Source organism: Asterias amurensis, chromosome 2 (genome assembly GCF_032118995.1).
Source record: "Asterias amurensis chromosome 2, ASM3211899v1".
NCBI lineage: Eukaryota > Metazoa > Echinodermata > Asteroidea > Forcipulatida > Asteriidae > Asterias > Asterias amurensis.
In genome coordinates this window covers 9,435,482-9,455,838 of record NC_092649.1, presented here as the reverse complement: position 1 = coordinate 9,455,838, position 20,357 = coordinate 9,435,482, and the positions used below count along the sequence as shown (strand labels likewise).

Sequence of the window (20,357 nt, the reverse complement as noted above, 5' to 3'; positions counted from 1 at the left end):
CCTTAAAGTACACATTGGTGTAACTAGACATTTTCATATTGGGGTAGGGCGGGGCAAGTTGGGGCAACAAAGACATTACTTTGTTTTGATTGTTTGATTGTTGTGGTGTTTCGGTTTTTGTTTGTTTGTTTGTTTGTTTTTGTTTTGGAGTTGTTCTTATTATTATTTATACTCATCCATACAAGTTAAATCAATTTAGTACAGAGAACAACAAAACTTATTGTATATTGACTTTTGTCACTTAACATTAAAAAAGTTAATGTTCAACTCTTTTTCAGTTGATCCGTGTGTTCTAAACCCCTGTGGTAATGGAACATGCCATCTTCAGAACTCATCGTCCCCCCTTATTGAAATGGACTTTTCCTGCGAGTGTCAGCAGGGCTATATGGAAGACAGACATACTTGTCAAGGTCTCCTTTGCATGCATGCTTCAAAAAACTTTAAATTTTAAAGGAACACGTTGCCTAGGATCGGTCGAGTTGGTCTTTAAAAATGCGTTTTTAACCGTTTGTTATAAAATGCATATGGTAAGAAAGATGTTGTAAAAGTAGAATACAATGATCATTACAAATATGCCTTGAAATTACGTGGTTTTCTTTTTACCTCGTCGACTAACACGGTGGGCCATTTATGGGAGTCAAAATTTTGACTCCCATAAATGGCCGACCGCAATTTCGAGGCGAACTTTTGTGGATCAATGTATTCTACTTTTAAAAAATCTTTCCAATCATGTGCCTTTTATAACAAGAGTGGTTACAAACGCTTTGTATAGTCCAACTCGTCCAATCCAAGGCGTGTTCCTTTTAGCTACAGTTAATATCAGAATTTTTTTAGCATAAATTAAAAAGAATATCAGTGTTGTATGGATTAAAGTAATTGTGGGGCTATTTATAACTTGGACTCTAGCTACTAACCTCATTTAGTCCTGCAGTGATGAAGTCTAAACTGACACCCCACCCCAACCCATCTTTCTATTCCTCTTGATTTCTCAAACAGCCCACAATTTTCCTTTTAAATGTCTTACTTATTCACTACATGTTTGTATATCATAAATGATATTAAAAATAATAATAACTACTAATACTTTGCATGCACCGTTACTAATTAACTCCCTACAACTTTAAAGTGATAAACCTCCACCATTCTAGTCTAAACAATTTCTTTGTTTACCTTTTGACACTCATAATGGGTGCATTCGTTTAGCTTCCCTGGGTCGACCCGGTGTGTGGCGGTTTTTTCTTCCAGGACGAACGTGGGTAATTATCTGCACATGTTTGTCCTGGGAAAAAAAATGGTTACACACCGGGGTCGACCCAGGGAAGCTAAACGAACGCACCCAATGGAAGACAGGACAGGCATGTTTTAATACAATGAAAGTGGCAATGTGCATATAGGGTTAAAGGGGCACATCTTACACTACGGGCTGGAGTCAATAAGGGCATGCATGGACTTGCGTGATTATCTTTGTATAACTTGATTTGTGACCATCCTTCTCCCATCATCTTTATTAAAGAAGGACTCCAAAGTCAAATTAAGTTTTGTTACTAATTTACAAGAGTTTGAGTCCTTATGAAAATGGGTAAAATTTGTAATTGACCTAATGTTAAAATGGTTTAAAATGTCAGTGTTTATTGAAACCCTTCAAAGGCAAGTTTTGTCCAAATCCAAAAACCTTTCAATGCCGTACCTTTCAAACACATGTACATTGTCTGTACATTTACCTACAACTAATGTTCAATTCATTCCTGAATTTTGCTGATATTCATTCAATATAGCAATGAATTTGAAGTTTTGACTGGTGCAAGATTCCCTCTTTGAAATGTACAGACCCATTTGTTTTTGCTGTCTAATGACATCATGTTTAACATTTTGGGCTGAAAGAGTATCATACAAAATGACATTTTACTCCATTTTAACATGAGGTTAGAGTTTTGTGTTTTCTCACTTTTATATAAAGAGTATTTTTATTGGAAATTGGATGAATCACAAAACTAAGTTTGTTCCTGGAACCCCTCTTCAACATCTTCTTAGCAACTCTATTTTCATTTGTGTTTTTAGAGGATCCGTGCTACCAGAACTCGGGGAGTGAAAATAATGTATGCGGTTACCACGGCGAATGCCAATACGCAGCCAATGGCGATAGCGTTAGTGTCAAACACATCTGCACCTGTGACACAGGCTACGAGTACAATATCTCAGAACAAACGTGCCAAGGTAAAAAACTTATCCAAATACCAATGATAGAGCGGTCGAGTTGGCGTAGTATTTTTCCTCGCCTACCACTTATATTAGCCTAGTTTGAACCAATTTGTGGATTTCATGGGTTTTCAGTCCCTACCTGACTGTGTGGAGTTTCCCTGGAAAAAAATATCTGGTGTTTTCTTACAATATTCTTTGGTTGAGTTTTCCAATCCCTTTCTAGTTGATTGTTTATGTTTACCTCAAAATTTTAATTAGGCCTGATATTTTTTCTACTGTTTTCTGTTTTCTGATTTTTTACCCTCATAAAAAAATTTGCAAATTTTATATTGAAAAGTGCTCAAGAAATGTCTATAAAGCCTCTAGAACTCAAATTAAGTTGTCCTCCTTTTCCTAAGGAATAAACACCATGCCTGATTAAATTTACCCTGTCTGCTTCCCTAATGGTTTTATACCCTATATATATATATATATATATATATAATGAATAGGGTAGATGGCCTTAGCTTTCGATCCAATCCGGACCTTCTTCAGAGGCATAAAACAAGTACAAACAAATACATATCCATTTATAGAAAAAGAGAGGGGGAAAGGGATTAAGGAAAGGATCCAGAAAGAAGCGGGAAAATAACAGCCAATCAAAGTTTCTATTTCAGAGACAATATTGGTGGCTATGAACCAATAGGAGTGAAGTGGCGAGGACAAAGGATGTTTAGAATGAAAGGATGGGTTACTGGACCATAAAAGTGGTAAATGTATTGTTCGACAATGCAGGGAGACATGAAAGGGTAGGATTAGAGAGCAAGTTGCATCATGATGCAACTAACAATGGTCAATTAATAAGAATAGCAAGATCAAAGGTATGATGATTTTAAAAATAGGTATGAGGGACCTGTGGAAAAAAAGGGGTGGGGTTACTTACATCAGATAGTTACAGTGATGAATTTATAAAAACAACTTTAAACAAGATTAATTTATACTTTATGTACAGAATATATACAACATATAAGTTCTTAGGCCAAAGTGAAGTGGAGGGTAATGAGAAGCTATTTAACACCAGTGTTTATGTTAATTCCAAAGGGTTTGACTGTCTTGAGTTGGTGAATCCAGTGTGATTCTCTACTCTTGCGGTGTGTGTCATCACCATTGCAAGCTTCAATCACCAGAAGTTCATCATCACTATGACACTATGATTGGGGCTGTTGAAGTGGATAGAGACTGGGTACGGTTTCTTAGTCTTTATGGAGGAGACATGATTCGCAAAGCGAAGACAAAGTTTGGTCTTAGTCTCTCCCACATTGTAGCCCACATCTCTTACATGATATGACATAGACTGCATTAGACGTGCTACATTCAGAGTCGGTCTTAATGTTGTATGAAGAGCCAGTGGTATGACTCTTCACCTTGAGTGAGGGCTTAATGTGCAGACACGTTCTGCATTTGGAACGGGTACATTTGTGACAGCCCAGTATATCTGTCGGGGGTTGTGTTTGGACTGTACCTGGGGGAAGTTTGGCCCTGACTAGTATGTCACCAAGGTTCTTAGGGCAGCGGAATGCAACCATGGGAACCTTAGGGATTGCTGAGTGTAACCTGCTGGAGGAGTGAAGTATAGGCATGTTATTATTGAGAATTGAGGGAAGTTTGGGTAGTTTGGGGTGGAAGGTGGTGACCAAAGCAACTCTATTGGTCGGAGCTTTTTTAGCTCCCGTGTTAGTCAACAGAGTATGACGAGGTACGTTGAGAGCCCTGTTGATAGCAAGTTGGACCCTACGTCCGCTGTGTCCCCTAGATACAAGGTGTTTCCTTAGCTCTGATGAGCGCCTCTTGTACAGGGTATCTGTGGAACAGATACGCCTGATACGTAAGGCCTGACTGTAAGCAATTGCCTTCTTACAGTGACTAGGGTGACAGCTATTGGAGAGAAGGTACTGGTGGGTGTCGGTGGGTTTACTGTAAACATCTGTGACAAGGCCATTAGGAGACTTGGTTATTGTCACATCTAGAAAGTTCACACTGGTGAGAGATTGTTCGGAGTGAACTTTATGGTGGGGTGAAATGAGTTGATATGGTTAATAAACTCATCCAAGCTGTCTTGGTCACCACACCAGATGGAGAAAATATCATCAATAAATCTCCACCAAACTAGTGGTCGGTTGGGGGCGGAGGACAGGAGTCTGTCCTCCAACTGAGACATGAATAGGTTAGCATATGAGGGTGCCATTTTGGTACCCATGGCAGTACCCTGTACCTGTAAAAATGCCTGTCAGAAAATGTGAAATTATTCTTCATTAGAATGTGGCTCATGAGTTCCTTAATATGACTCACTGAGGGGCGGGACTGATTACTAGCATTGAGGGCAGAGACACATGCACTCATGCCTTCATGATGGGGTATGTTAGTATACAGTGATGAAACATCAAAAGTAACCAAAATAGCAGAGTCAGGTATTTGGTGCTTGACCTCATCTAGTTTGTGGAGAAAGTCTTTGGTATCCTTGATGAAGGAAGGAATACGGCAGACTAAGGGTTTGAGGAAGCTATCGACAAACTCAGAAATGCGCTCTGTGGGGCTACCATTCCCAGATACAATAGGTCTCCCCGGGTTATTGGGCTTATGTATCTTGGGTAGAAGGTAAAACCTTGCTGTACGGGGGTCATGTGGGAGGAGATAGTTAAATGTATCTTTCTCAATACCATTGGCGTTATAAATCCTAACCAGGGTGTCACTGATATCTTGGGAGAAAGATTCAGTGGGATCAGAAGCACATTCAATGTAATGATCAGTGTTACTGAGCTGTCTAAGGCCCTCACCAATGTAGTCATATGTGTTCATGACTACAACTGCGGACCCCTTGTCAGCCCGTTTAATCACTATGTCTGGTGATTGGCGGAGTTGTGTAAGGGCGTGCTGCTCATCTTGGGGGAGGTTATTGGGAGTAGGGGTACTGGGGGCCTTAAGAACCTCGGAGTTAACCGAATTGATGTATGTCTCTAGAGACACATCTCGGTTCTTAGGGGGTACCCATCAAGTACTCTTTTCCCTGAAGCGGTTGCGGGGAATGGGTTGGGTCTCCACAGATGACTCGTCATCCATGGAGGGCTCTACATGAAAGTATTCACGTAGGCGTAACCTACGATTGAATTGGGCCATGTCCTGTTGGAAAAGAAGTTGGTTAGGTTCTCTGGGTGTGGGGCAAAAAAACTTAAGACCCCTTGAGAGGAGTTTAACCTGTGGGTCAGTAAGGACCATGTCAGACAGGTTAACTACAGTATTGGTCTCTGGCGACCTAACAGTAGGAGGAGCAATGCTGGCTCTCTTACTGTGGAAACGTTTATATATATATATATATATATATTTTTTTTTTATCATTTGATTGCAGTGTCAACAAAAACCTTAGTGGTCGTGATTTTCATGAGCCTTCTGGTGGTGGTGATTTTGATCCAGGTGTTAGTGGTATGGAAATGTTATAGAGAACCAGGGAGCCTGGTCTATCAAGCTTTACACAAATGCAGAAAAGGTTTGTTATTATCGGATATTTTCTCCCGACCAGCCCTGGACTTTCCCCAGGCCTATTGGCTGCTTTACCCAAGGATTTTTAAAGAATATGTTTCAACCAATAAGTACCAGGCTTTTGTTTCTTCTTTTTTCCTAAGGGAATCAATGTGTGGTGAAAAGATTTTCAAAAAGTGGTTTAATCCCAACCTGGTTCTTGATAATTTTACCGAGACGAAGTCGACGTAAATTATCAAGAACCAGGCCTCGGCGGGTTTAAACCACTAGTTGAAAACCGATTCAACACACTTTGATTCTCATTCATAAATACCTTTTCGGTCAAAAAACATCAAAACTTTTGGTCAAAAAGTAAAATAAATGCAAAAATTATAATTGTTCAATGATTTCTTTCAACACAACACCCCTCCAGCTATGAAATGGTAAGACCCTCTGACGCCCTCGGGTAAACAACTCCTTATAAGGGAATGCTGTGTGCGTCGCGCATATGGCGTGATGTGGCACAACTGTCCCGGCTGTTGCTCTCGACCAATAGGAATGAAGAAACTGTCTTATAATCACAGGTGCAAGCTTGCGTGTCACGCCCATGTTTCAACATTTTTTACTGGTCATAAACAAAGGTTTATACACACCCACGTAACGCGCTCTCCACCAATAGGAATAGCGAAACTGTCTGAGGTATTTATGAATACATGTTAATGTCAAACTGTTTTCCATTTATTGTTCATTAACTGGATTAAGTTTTAGTACAAGTTATTATGTGTTTGCTGAACAATGTTATCACAATGTATTGATTGATGTTGACATGAACTAAATGTAAACAAATATTTTTTTAAATAAATGTATATTCTTCCTACTTTAGTCCGATTTCTGATTTTTGTTTTGCCCTTGAACAAATTAAGAACAATTGTGATTAAATAACCTGAAATGTATTTATGTGTGTTAGGTCAGCCCTTGTACTTGAATGTTCTTACTTTTCCACAAGGAACCAACATTACTAAAAAAAAGAGATTTACACGAGGTGCTACCACAGCCTCACCTAAATATACTCCCACCATGCAAAGTTTCAAAAGCTCCATTGTTGCCTCTCCCTTTAACTTCAAGACAAACTTCTCTCAATCTTTCTGTTCTTTGTTTTTAGGTGAAGAAGGCATAATGGTACAAGACATTTCTCCGACCCAAAGCGTGGATAACGTTCCAATTGGCACGCCAAATAACTCACGAGGTAAAAGAAGTGGCTAGTCAACGTTTCTTATTTACTTTATGTTCCTCTTACAAAGCTCCTTTTCATTTAATATTTGTCATAGTTCTTAATTTATTTAAAAAAAAAATAATGCAAAGTTTGAACAATGTATTATGTATTTCGACAGTGAGGTTATAAGATGTACAGCAATGTCTACACTTTTCAAAAGTGGGGGGCAACCCCCCCCATACGTGTGTTGGCACACACATGCGGGTGCTTATAACACTTAATGCAACTGACAGTACTCAATGTAAAATCAATTAATGTATTTCGACCGTTAGGTGGGGGCCACCCCCCCCCTAGTTCCGCCGCTGTAGGAGGTGTTCAAAAGCCATACGTGTGCGGGTGCTTATAACACTTAATGCAACTGACAGTACTCAATGTAAAATCAATTAATGTATTTCGACCGTTAGGTGGGGGCCACCCCCCCCCCCTAGTTCCGCCGCTGTTGGAGGTGTTCAAAAGCCATACGTGTGCGGGTGCTAATAACACTTCAATGCAACTGACGGTACTCTATGTAAAATTAATTAGTATGCACAAAGTGTAACTGCAAAGCAGACAACGACTGATGTTGGATCCTTGATTTAACTTGATGCACTACTTTGTACTTCAAAACAATTTTGAATATTTTTTTTAACATCGACTTTTCTGAATGGCCTTTCACTCATCTTTTATCCAGAGAGAATTGAAATAATTCAACCCTCAAAGCGAGTCAAGACGCTGCTGTTGTACTCCAACGATGACCCACTTCATGAACACGCCGTGCAGACGTTTGTCAAGTTCCTGGAGGCAGAATGTATGTGTGATGTGGAAACTCCCTCGAATGACATTGCACTAATGGGTAAAGTCAGCCATCTTGGTTTTTTCCTCTTCTACCCCAAAGTCTTAAATTTTTGTTCTCCAATGTTTTCCTGTATGGGGGTCCCTAATAGCCCAGCAATGCTTTTTGAGGGCCTCATACTCTTTCTTTTTTAGACTTCTTTCATGTATTGCTCTATATAAAGGTGAATGCGTGCTTGCTTAGTGTGGAGATAATTTGCATAGTGTGGAGAAAATAATGAAGAAAAATAAAAAATTGAACAGAAGTCAAAGTCACTAAACTAAGTCTCTAAGTCTCAGTTGTCGACTGTGGCTGTTACTATGGGCATCCAATAGGCTTTACTGCATGTCACCATGGTGACCAAGCCATAGTCACAGATGCCAATTTGAACACAGCCTGAGATAAAGAAGTAATATTTGCTCTTTTGGGATTATAAGTAAACCTAGAATGTGGATGCAAGGGAAGAGGGGTGGGGATTGTGCATTTGAATGTTGAATACCTTCTGACTACCCTATAGTTTTTTGGGGCATACATTTAAAAAAAAAAAAAGATTAGATCTTACAGTTTAATGTTAAAATTTTGATCACAACACCAAAAATCTGGTCTTCATCAGCAATGTATCCACAACACTTATTGAATATTGTGGAAGAGAAGAGAAGTGGATTATAGCCCCATACAGTGATTAAATTCATTTATGAGGCATCCTTGCAGTTTGTTAAACAAATAAAGATGGGCTGTAGACTCAAAATTAAGTGTAAAATTTGATCAACAGGGAACGTGTGTGTGATCTTTGTACCCTGGCAAGCAATAATTGGGTCTTTCCAGGCAAGAACAAAACAAACTTGTGAAGACAAGATTTTTCATGATATATAAAAGAAGATCTAAAACTGTTCAAACTTTCTGCTTGTAGGTAAGTGCCAGTGGATCAGTCACACCTTGCAGTGGGCAGACAAGGTCATCCTCTTGTGCTCAAGGGGCACCTACATCAACTGGGGCTCCAATTGTAGAACGGCCAACCCTCCGGACATCTTCACCCAAGCCTTGGCTTACATCCTCAACAGTCTAACCTCGCTGAGCTTACCAGATAAATTCTGCGTAGCTTATTTTGATTATTCTCATCGGAACGACATCCCTGGACCTTTGTCGGTTGGCGCCGTGTTCTGCCTCATGAAACACATGGACTCTTTGTTCTTCAGGCTTCACGACATGACCCCAGGGTCACCAAGGTCGACGAAATACGCCCCGAATCTGGAAGAGAAGAATTACGCAGCGTTGAGCACGCACGGTAAAAGATTGCATAGCGCCATCAAGTCTGCGCATGAGCTCCAGAGAGAAGCGGCAGATTGGAGCGAGAGATTGAGTAATGATTTGCTTCGGGGTCGTCATCAGGATTTGCCGTCGATCCCGCCTCATCTTTTAGACAACACGAGTCAAGTTGACGACGAGGATTTTGAAGAATCGCTCAGGAAGTTGAAAAACATTAATTCATCCTGTGTTTGATCGATTCCTTTTGTTCATGTTAATGTTACCCATGACAGGTCGAATGTTCGCACATGACAATCTAAGAAAAGTTTGGAGGGTAGGGTCATAGATTGGTTTTAATGTATCGCTGATTTATTGGCAAAATTATCGATTCCCAAAAAGTTACATATCAAAGTTGCAGCTGAATACAGTATCTAACTATTTAGAACACAGCAAAAAAACAACAACAATATTTTGACACACATGTAAAATCCATCCCTGTTTAGCGTGGTGACAGTATCTCTGGCCACACAGCATACATGAATGGACACCCAACACACAGAAATCTGAGAATTTATTTGATTTCTCAGACTCGGATGTTTTTATTGGTTTCTAGCGAGCTGGGGACATTATTAAATACGTTCATAAACAGATAGCAGGTAGGAATTAGCTCTTCCTTGTAAAGTCCCCTCATAGAGTTATATATAAGAACTAGAGAGCGCACTTGCCTATATACGCGCCCCGGCATGCGCCCAGGCGGCCATTTTCTAAGTTGACAAAACTGGCATCTCACAGCGTGCGTTTGTGCGGCCATTTTGTAAGTTGAACAAACAGCATCGCGTGAGCGTTCAATAAAAAAAAACTCAAACGTGTATTTCATATTCAACGCGCGTGCAGAATGACGCGCTTGTCATCTTGCGGTCCCGTGGCGTTTGTGCACGAAGCATCACTCGTGCGCCCTCTAGTTCTTATATATACCTCTATGAGTCCCCTACAGGTGCCCTTAGTGGTATTTACTTATCCTACAACTTTGCATAATGATCAAGATGTGTCACGAGATGTAGTTGGACAAAATTATGGCAGATTTCTTGTGCACAAATTATATGACAGCAGTCAGATATAAAAAAACAATTTTCGAGAGATCAGAGACAAAATTATTAGAAAGGAATCTGAACCTATGACATCCAGATTGGCGTGCCAGTGCTCTACCAACTGAGCTATCCAGCCCTAATGTTGGTGGTCTCCTTATTTTGTCAATACCTTTGTTGGAGGGTGCCAGTCAGAAGCCATTCAACCTGTAACTGCCATAAAGCCATGGATCATGCACTAAAAAACGTTGATGATAAAACCTGGGAAGTGGTAAAAAATGGATCAACTCATTCCTCAAGGGGAGGCAACTTTTTATTTCAAATATAAAGTAATACTTGGTAAATTTCACTTTTTGGCATGAACAAAGACAAATTGGCAGTAGTTGAAGTTTGAATGGCTTCTGACTGGGCACCTCGGTCAAAGAAATTGACAAAAAAGGGAGACCACCAATATTTAGGGCTAGATAGTTCAGTTGGCAGAGTATCAGCACATTACTCCAGAGTACAAGAAGTCAATATATTTTGCACTAAAAATTGTTTTCAAATTTACCCAGCCATTTTTCCTTGTATTTGTATAACTATATGCTGACAAAAAGGGTCTAAAGACACAGCACAGCAGCTGGTGGTTTAATACTTGATAAATTTAAAAACTAATTGTACCAGAGAAAGTTTCAAACACCAGCTCAAGTCTCATTTGTAAACTGGACATGACTTTCTTGTAACTAGCAAGTTTTTATATTTATTAGAGGTTAAAGAAAACATCATGTATATTTTCATGTTGAATTTTTAACAACTGTTCCTGACACAATCTTTTCAAAACAATACCGGTAGACACATTGTGTGCTAGATGTAAATGTAGTAAAAGGTCAGATACATATGATATTTGTGGAAAATGCATTCCATTTTTATGTATTTTTTTTACTCTGCCATTGAGGATATGCAGGACTGGAATTTATCTTTAAGATGGCAAGGTCATTTTGTGAGAGGGCAAGGCCATTTTGTAAAAAAGGCAATCCCATTGGAAAGTCTTATGGGAAACTAGACAAAGCCAAGACTAGGGCACCACCAACCGTGGCATATGTATAACTCCAGGCCTGATCGTGGTTAGTGAATCATTACAGTATTTAATCATGTGCTTATTACAAAAAAGGTCTGATTATGCTTAGCGAATTGTTACAGTAGGAGTAAGTTTAATTCTTCAGGGGTTTCCCCTGATCATGTCTCAGAATTGTTTCATAAGGATATAACAATTTCATTAACAGGGAAAGGTTATCACTCAAAACTTTAGATTTCAAGAAAGAAGTAATTTTCTACTAAAATAATTGAATTTGATTTCGAGACCTCAGAATTAGATTTTGAGGTCCTGAAATTAAGCATCTGAAAGCACACAACTTCGTGTAACAAGGATGATTTTTCTTCCATTATTATTCAAATGTTCACAGGTTTCTTATTTTGTGCATTTGTTGAGATACACCAAGTGAGAAGACTAGTCTTTTTAAGAGGATGCAACAAATATTCACCCCCCTCCAAAGAAAAAAAAACCAAAAGTTTTCCCAGTCTGTTTTTCTCATTACAATATTCTAAATAAAATGGATGGTTGCAATTGATGTAATTTGAACAAGTGCAACTGTCAGAATAGAATACAGGGTTAAAAGTTTAAACCATATACACCTCACTGAATGCTTTTTAAAAGTTAGTCTAAAAGTATTAAAATAAATGTAGTTTTTAATAAAGTATAACACAAAAGGCGATCAATTTCTTATCATACAATTGTTGTTTAATATTTTGTTTAAATAAAAAACAGTATCAGGTGCTGAATTCCATGTCAAACAGTAGCCCTTTGTAGTTTCAATAAATTAATAGTTTTTTATACAGTAATATATCAAATATATTTGCTCAATAAAATATACATGATTAGTTAATAAATATATAGATTTTCGGTGTTAAAACTATTTATTTTAAGTTACAATGTGTCGGCCTATCCTTTCCAAAGTTTCATAAAGCTAATCATTGGTAAGCACATTTTTGTGCCGACTATAGCAGAAAAATGTCTGGAAGCAAATTTGTGTTCACAACATGGCAATATTTCACAAAATATGCTAAGCACAGGGAAATCTTGCTTAGCAAAAACAGGTTACCAGCCAACATTCCATAAAGTTTACACTGTTGCGACTGGTGCCCTACTCATTTTGTGCTTAGTTGAGAAACTTGTCAAGCAGAATTTTCTGCTAAACAGCTTTAAGAAATGGGGCCCTGATTGAAAATATTTTCAAGTGTTTGTGCGCGTTCAAAATGGATTTGCATTGATATACTCATCCGCTTATGAGAACTGTCGACAAGCTAGCTACCATACTACAAAACAGGGAGGTTTATGGCAATCTACCACCACTAACCGAGACCATAATGCAGAGACGTCTCCAGTTTGCTGGCCACTGTTTGCGAACAGCGGATCAACCTATATCGCATCTGGTCTTCTGGAATCCCCCTGGCGGACATCCAAATCGCGGCAGGAGGAAAATAAGCTACACTGACACCATCACCCGAGACACAAATCTCAATCAAAACGAGACTCAACAACTCATGAGGGACAAAGCAACCTGGCACCACTTCATCAAAGCTGTTTCTGCTATTCCGTCTAAGGACGACGGATGATGATGAGCGTACCTTTTGCTTTGCTTAGGGTTAGCAGTGTTTATGAAATAGAAACTGTGCTTATAGGGTCACTCTGTAAGCCAAAAACATCTGCTTACCATGGCACTGGATACCACAGTTATCTGCACTTGGTAGGGTTGTGCAACTACAGTTTTTTTCATAAATGGTTAATCGTAACTTGCGACTTCCAGTAAACCATTCCTACCAATTCCAATCCGAAGGGTGAGACGAAATGTAAAAGAAGCAAATGTCAACACACTTTCCCGAATCGATCAGGCTTAGAAAGTAGAGCACATAGCAAGTCGTCACAAGCTACAAACCACAGGTGTGGCAAAAATATTTTCCGCATAAAAGGGTCTATGTACTTTTTCCTAACAAAAAACACAATGTCCACAGATTTACATTAAACTTACACAGTTTGAAGATTATGATAGTAGAAAGCTTCCCTTGAAATTTTACTTACCGAGGTGCTGTAGTTTTTGAGAAATGAGTAAAAGTAATAATTTTTGTATTAGTTTTAGCATGTAAAAACGTATTACCCAGTTATAATGCTATGGTTTTGGTATAGTATCATAACTGGTTAAGGGGATTTTACATGCTAAAATAATTTTGGTCTCATGAGACCAAAATTATTTTGTGACTTGTTTTACTCATTTCTCAAAAACTACACAACCTTAGTAATATTTGAAGGGAAGCTTTCTACTATCATTATCTTCAAACCCTGTAAGTTTAATGTAAATCTGTGGACATTTTGAAAAAGTTCCCTAATCCTTTAAAGCCATTGGACACTTTCGGTAAATAGTATTGTCCAAAGGCCAACACTTCATGTATCACAACTTATATATAAAATAACAAACCTGTGAAAATTTAGGCTCAATGGGTTATTGGAGTCGGGAGAAAAAAACGGGAAAACCCACCTTTGTTTCCACACGTTTCGCCGTGTCATGACATGTGTTTACTATAATTCGTAATTCTCGTTGTCGAGAATTGACAATTGTTTTAATGTTTTCTTAAAAAGTAAAGCATTTCATGGAATAATATTTCAAGAGAAGTCTTTTACCCATTACCTTCTGTAAACCCTGTAAGTTATTTGTAAATTTGTGAACTTAAAACAAAATTCTGTTCCGAAAGTGTATAATGGCTTTAAGCAGCTCTATAAAATAGGGCTCCCATACTTGAAAAGGTAAAGACAATGTGCCATTTTTTTTACCACGTGAGGGCGCTCTCAATCACTTCCAGGGGCATATTTCATTCATCCCCAAAACAGTTATTAAAGACTGGAACACATTAACAACACATACATCTAATCCAACACGGACCATAAGACATTTAAAGGAGCCGATACAACCCACCTCTAAAGCAACTTAAAACTACGGTGCAACAAAAGTGACAGAACGCCTATTGAAACTGTGCCCGCGTAAACCCCGGAAGTGATAAATATACTCCTGAGCAAGCCCTCACACAGCCAAAAATACGGTGCATTAAGTCCACCTTCGACCTCTTCCTGTTACCTCCTTGTGAAACAAATATAATTCTGAAGCATCATAGGTAATCCTAAGGCGTGTATGGAGTCCGTAATCTGATGTCCGAGATGTCTTCGTATCAAGAGACGGCACTGCTGTGTGAGGGGTAATACTGTCTCTGTAGGGCAAAACATTTTAAAGCTTGTTTAAAAAGAAAAGTCTTAAGCTTAGCCTTAGAAACTGAAAAAGACTGTAGTAATTGAAGTTTATGATGGTAAACCATTCCAAAGTGTCGGTGCAGCTTGAGTAAATAAGAATATTGGTTGATTTGACACAAAATGACCCATTCCTGCCAGCAATTAGAATCCTAAGACCTCTGGCTGGCTCCAGGATGCTGTAAACCCAGTGCACAAACTCTTCATTTTTCTTTTGTTTCTCTTCGCACCTTGCAAAGTCCACCAATGGCGTCACCAACGCACCATCCCAGTTTAGCTTCCAACGTGAGCTGTATAGGGATTATTCTACAGGAGAACAGGGGGCAATTGTCTTGGCGCTGCTTACCAAAGAATTCAACGCTTACGGCGCCCTTAAATAAACCAGTGTTTTCAACCAACCTGCATGAGACCTTAGTATTCCTGCCACCACACTGCCGCTGACTGCTAGGTCAACTGGCCGTCTCCCTCTGTTGTCTGTGTAGTGGACATTGGCACCAAAGTCAAGTAGTAGGGTGGTCAGGTCAGGATTGTCTGTTGATGCCGCAACGTGGAGGGGCGTTGCGTGAATTTTGAGGGCATTGACATTAGCTCCTGGATATACAGAAGAAAAAGCACAGATAAGTATAAAATCCTTTTTTTCTGGGGCAGCATATTGCACCACAGCACCTTGTAAACATTACATGGTGCTATAAAGGAATAGATGTCATACTTCAAGAAACCAAGCTCCACAAACCTTCAGGACAAAATACAGAGCACTTTGATTTGCCCTAGGGTAGTGATAAAGCGCTATATAAGGCCGTGTCCAAAATGGTGACTTAGGCTACAGCTACGGCTGGGCTAGATCATGCAGGCCTGACTATTCTACAACACTGGCAGACACGCTGATGTAGCTGTAACTTAAGCCGAAGTCGCTGTTTCAGACACGGCCTTAGAACCTAGTATTATTATTATCTGGGCCCAATTTTATGGCTCTACTTACCGTAAGCAAAGATTCTGTGCTTACGACAAGCGTATTTCACAGGTAAGCGGAAAATGTTGGCTTCTGTACACGTTACTAGGCATTCTAGGCTTACAAGGCTAGCACAGAAATTCGGCGTATGCACGTAAGCGGGGAATCGTGATCGTAAGCGCAGAATTCGGCGGTAAGCAGAGCCATGAAATTGGGCCCTGTACTGTACCTGCTTTCAGTAGCACCTTGGCGCATTGGATGCTCTCTCTGAAGCAGGCAGCATGAAGGGGAGTCCCAAAGTGTAAATCCATGGCCTCCAATTTGCCTCCAGCTGTGACCAGCTCCTGTAGGCAATCTACATGGCCTGTGACAGATAGTAAGAATATTTTTAACAAAAGTAGCAAGAGAGATATGGGAAAACTTTGAAAAGCAGAGGAGTTAGGCCCTATGGCAAATAAAGCCTAACTGGGAAAAAAATGACATTTTGAGCTGAGTGAATACAGAGATATTGCTGTTTTGCCATAAACTGAGATGAAAGTGTAACAAGAATACGGCATCCATACATAGTATGCCTTTGAAATTTTGAAATGGAAAAAATGCCCTGAATTGACCCAGAAGTAATCTAATCTTGTATACAAATTTAAAATATTTGTAGGCTGTTTTTGCTATGGAAGGGTCAAGTATTGCAAACTGTTGGGGCAGTCAGGTGGGCTTATTGGTTTCTTCCCTGTCATTCATCTCCGTGGACCCCCGGCTTGATTCTATGGACTGAAGCCTTGCATGTGGTTTGGGTTTTCAGTTCCTACCTGACTGCTTGGGGTGTTACATGGTCGCCCCTTTCATCTCATGGCCGCATCATATAGAGCAGTTGACCAATTCAACGATCAATCTTAGTGCTTTGTGAAATCAAGCCCCCTGGCTACTTGAGTAATGACCTTGGAGAGTAAAAAAATGACAGGTACATCATCACCCTCTTTTTTACCTCTCATGGCCGCCTCATGAAGAGCAGTTGAAAGATTCAATGGTGGATTAGTGAGTGCTCCAAACCTCAGTAGTAATCTCACACACTCAACGTTACCATAACTTGATGCATCACATAGTGGCGTAGAGCTGTCTATAGTCATGGCGTTTACCTTTTAAGATGGACAACAACGACAAAACAGAGAGTAAGACGACATTGCAACTCTATACATTTATTTATTAATTCTGGCTTTGAAGCCAAGGATTCTCAGAAAACTAAACAAGCCAACAACCCAATATGGAGAAATAAATGAAGGAAGTTTAAGTTATAGATGTGCTAGGAAAACCCTTGATAATTATTTCATGGAAAACCACACATTCAGGTAGGGACTGAAAACCAGTCCACATGGTGCCCCCAGGGGATTCAACAACCCCTCAGGTCACAATAGGCCGATCCATAAAGCTCCGCCCCCTTACGTATTGATCTACCATAACCCATTGCGCTACCAAAAGTCAGAAGAAGAAAAAAGTCCGCCGTTTTGCACAGTGTTTCCAGCATCCAGACAGAGCCCGGAGCCAAAGAACCAGAAGTGTCCGATCATATACAGATACTAAACTACTCGTCATTCCCAAAACCTGCATTTTTTCTGGTGACAAAAGCAACCATGCTCCGCCTGCCCCAAATCTCTTGAACAATTTTTTCTGCACTATCCACCACTCCAACTCACTAAACTCATCATCGAAAAAATGTAAGCAGAGGGCCGGACCTCTCCAGACTGGCCACTGGATGGTCTGTGGAGGAGGCAGAAGCAGCTCAAGATAGGTCTATTTGGAAGCTTCTCACCAGTCAGGTAGCTGTTGCTGAGACGCATGATGCTAACTGATGATGATGAACTCACTAGTTTCCACAAAATCTCTCAAAACTCACTTGTTTTATAAATCACTCATGTGCTTTACTTATTCTGTATAAACCTTTTTGCATGTTGTTTACTTTTTTACTGTTACTTTTTTTTTTATTTTGGGGGTTGAACAAAGAATTGACTAGAGTGGGATTCGAACCAACGACCTCCGGATTAACGTGCCGGCGCTCTACCAACTGAGCTATCTAGCCCTATATTGGCGGTGTCCCTACTTTGTCAATATCTTTGTTCGGGGGTGCCAGTCAGAAGCCATACAACCGTTAACTGCCGTGTTTTTTTTGTTGTTACTTTTTTACTGTTTTAAAAGCGCAGTGTTACCTTCTCTGGTTGGTAAGAGCGAGACAGAGCCTAAGCTGAGGATTGGAAAAAAGATTTTGAAAATATTGTACATACCTCCGCTCCAGCTTCCAGTAGCAGCTTGACGCAAATAATATGGCCCTGGCTACATGCCTCGTGTAATGCTGTGGTTCCTTCTATGGTAGAAACGTTGACTGCAACTCCTTGTTGAACCATTAATCTTAAAGATGTTACATCGTTGTTAAACGCTGCATCATGGAGGCGGGTACGCAGACCTGATGCAAAATCACCTGAGTGTAAAGTTTAGAAAATTTAAGTATGCATATATATTTTCAGAACTTTGGAATGAACAAAGACAAATTTACAGGATCACATCAAACTTAGCTGGACTTTAAAAACTGCTTACCAGAAAAAACAAACCTGCTGAGTTACGTATATCTCTTTCTTAAAAGACTATAAGCATTTATACTGTATTCTTACAAAAAAATGTTTTTATCGGCAGACTGACCCTTTAGGTTATGAACAGTTTACATTTTTCTCCTCAGTCTTGCCTATCTTTTGTGTTTCTTTTGTGTGTAATTTTGATAAACTTGTAGAGAGAAATGATTTACAACAAATAATACAACAATCAAAAGGAATGAGCAATAATTAAATAGCCTTGGCAAAATAAGTCTGGAAAAGGTGACAGAAGGTTTGAGACAAATGCCATGATGTATTTGATGGAAGATTGTTCCAAAGGTTTGGAGCAGCTGCAATGGACCCTTCCCATGAAATATGCTAATCTAATCACAATCACGCATGCGTACAGACCCTGTTGGTTAGCAAACACCATAGAGTTGTGCACTAAGCAGACCATTAGCCATGTACAAAACAGCGCGATGTTCCCTCGTTTTGCCAACCAAAACATTAGTGCGCACGCGCTATGTGCAATTTACATATTTCATGGGAAGGGTCTATTGGCTCACCATTGAAAAGTATCTGATGAGATTTTGTGAGAATACTTGTATCGGAGCTTAATTGAGACGACACTTTATAACACACAATCCTTGCTTACCATGTACAATATCGTATGACATTTTGTTTTCTTCACTTCTTTACAGTTGTTTTCTGTGAATAAACCAAAAAAAAGACAAAGCAATGAAACTTCAAGAAAGGAAAAAGGAATGGACATAGAATCGACAAGTCTGTCATAAAAAAAACAAAGAGGAAGGGAGGGAGGGAGGAGGGGGAGCATGATCATGTCATCTAATAAATAAATGGAGATACAAAAACAAAGACTGCACACTTGAAATGTTAGGCACTCTGGGCCAAATTCAGAGCTGCTTACAAGAAAAAAGAGAGTATTTTTTAACGATCACAAAAAAAAAACATTTTGAAAAATAGCCCAGCCCTAAGTATTAAAAATGGTTTTGGGCGTACTTATAAAAAGGACGCCATTAAAGGAACACGTTGCCTTGGATCGGACGAGTTGGTCAAAACAAAAGCGTTTGTAACCGTTTTTTATATAATGCATATGGTTGGAAAGATGTTTTAAAAGTAGAATACAATGATCCACACAAGTTTGCTTCGAAATTGCGTGGTTTTCCTTCTACTGTGCGAACTAACACGGTCGGCCATTTATGGGAGTCAAAATTTTGACCCCCATAAATGGCCGACGAGGTAAATGGAAAACCACGCAATTTCGAGTCATGTTTGTGTGGATCTTTGTATTCTACTTTTACAACATCTTTCTACCCATATGCATTTTATAAAAAACGGTTACAAACGCTTTTCAAAGACCAACTCGACCGATCCAAGGCAACGTGTTCCTTTAACATGTTTTTTAAACTTGGCCTTAGTAGAGAGAAAAAAAAGGGGGGAAAAAAAAAACAGTTGACCTTTAAGCAAAGAGCGAAAACAAGAATCATGGAACACAAAGCAGGAGATTACAAGGTAAATAACATGTTATGAGAGATCAGTAAAACGATAATAAAAACACAAACAACACAAAAGATAACAAAACATTTAGCCTCCTCCTTTGGTTGGGATTATATGATGTTGAAAAGTTCGACTCCCTCGTTTAAATGTTTACCTCCATTAGCATTGAATTCCAAACAAAATTCCTCACGTAGGAGTACGAGTGGGGTCAAAATGGAAAATCATCACCGTTCAACTTCAAAACTAGTCTTTAGTAGACACCGAGCCTTACTGCTGCCGCATCATCGTTCCATGAGGTAGAATTTTGGATCTGTCAAATGTTTTGAGCAGCCAAAGTAAAGACTTATTTCAAGTCTGATATCGAGGTTATTTCATTGCATTAGCTATATCATGAAGGAACAAACCAGGATCACCGACTTGCAACCAAGTCTAGTCCGAAGAGGACGTCCTTCAGTTTTACAAACTCATTCGTACGTCGAATGGGCTGCATGCGCGTGTAATAACTTTTCGGATATGTTTTGCTGTAAAACTTTTGTTGAAGTATTTAAAATAGATGTGCAGGAGAAGGGCGCGGAATTGGAAGCAGGCCTCAGTCCACCGGAGAAAGGTCGAGAGAACTATATAGCCTTTTAAACATTATTTTAATCAATTTTTGCTTCAACCATCTTCCTTTGACTTTCCAAGGAGAGAGAAAGAGACTGTAGTATTTTCTTTCACATTGTACGGATTGACCCTTGAGGAGCCGTGATGTTTACCCAGAAAAGGGGAGGGGTTGTCTGGTGGGCCGGGGGGGGGGGGGCAATGCAGCAAAACTTTGTCTGACGGTTGAGCTGTACCAAGAAGAGTGTTTATTGATCATTTGCAACTCGGTTTCAGGTG

At 39.6% G+C, this 20,357-nt stretch overlaps 2 protein-coding genes across 3 annotated transcripts in view; one reads left to right on the top strand and one right to left on the bottom strand.

Annotated features, from left to right (window-relative positions):
* Positions 1-13,308, top strand: part of LOC139954124 (uncharacterized) — a 40,997-nt gene extending 27,689 nt beyond the window's left edge. Inside the window, exons 12-17 of one of the 2 annotated variants that reach the window (XR_011788052.1) lie at positions 2,059-2,214; positions 5,582-5,719; positions 6,854-6,937; positions 7,635-7,796; positions 8,686-11,255; positions 11,288-13,308. Coding sequence is in view for 1 of the 2 variants with exons in the window: in XM_071953792.1 (XP_071809893.1) it covers positions 2,059-2,214; positions 5,582-5,719; positions 6,854-6,937; positions 7,635-7,796; positions 8,686-9,275 (1,130 nt within the window). In the remaining variant the exon portion in view is untranslated. Of the gene's footprint in view, positions 1-2,058; positions 2,215-5,581; positions 5,720-6,853; positions 6,938-7,634; positions 7,797-8,685 lie in introns of both variants that reach the window. The other variant, XM_071953792.1, reaches the window with a different exon arrangement.
* An 839-nt stretch (positions 13,309-14,147) lies between these two features.
* Positions 14,148-19,779, bottom strand: LOC139954125 (ankyrin repeat and SOCS box protein 5-like). Its single transcript, XM_071953793.1, has 7 exons — positions 19,633-19,779; positions 18,616-18,668; positions 17,658-17,851; positions 16,367-16,517; positions 15,614-15,748; positions 14,835-15,026; positions 14,148-14,398 (listed from the first exon to the last, which is right to left on the bottom strand). Exons 2-7 carry the CDS (start codon positions 18,635-18,637, stop codon positions 14,265-14,267), a joined length of 828 nt encoding a protein of 275 aa, XP_071809894.1. The 5' UTR covers positions 18,638-18,668; positions 19,633-19,779; the 3' UTR covers positions 14,148-14,264.
* Positions 19,780-20,357: the final 578 nt, after the last annotated feature.

What these genes read in the sequence shown, in the direction of transcription:
- LOC139954125 (XM_071953793.1), bottom strand. Translation starts at nt 18,637, where the DNA reads ATGTCATACGATATTGTACATG. An exon ending in TACTGGAAGCTGGAGCGGAG is followed by an intron (nt 16,518 to 17,657) that starts GTATGTACAATA and finishes CCATCTTAAAAG; the next exon opens with GTAAACGCCATGACTATAGA. An exon ending in CAAGGTGCTACTGAAAGCAG is followed by an intron (nt 15,027 to 15,613) that starts GTACAGTACAGG and finishes CTGTATATCCAG; the next exon opens with GAGCTAATGTCAATGCCCTC.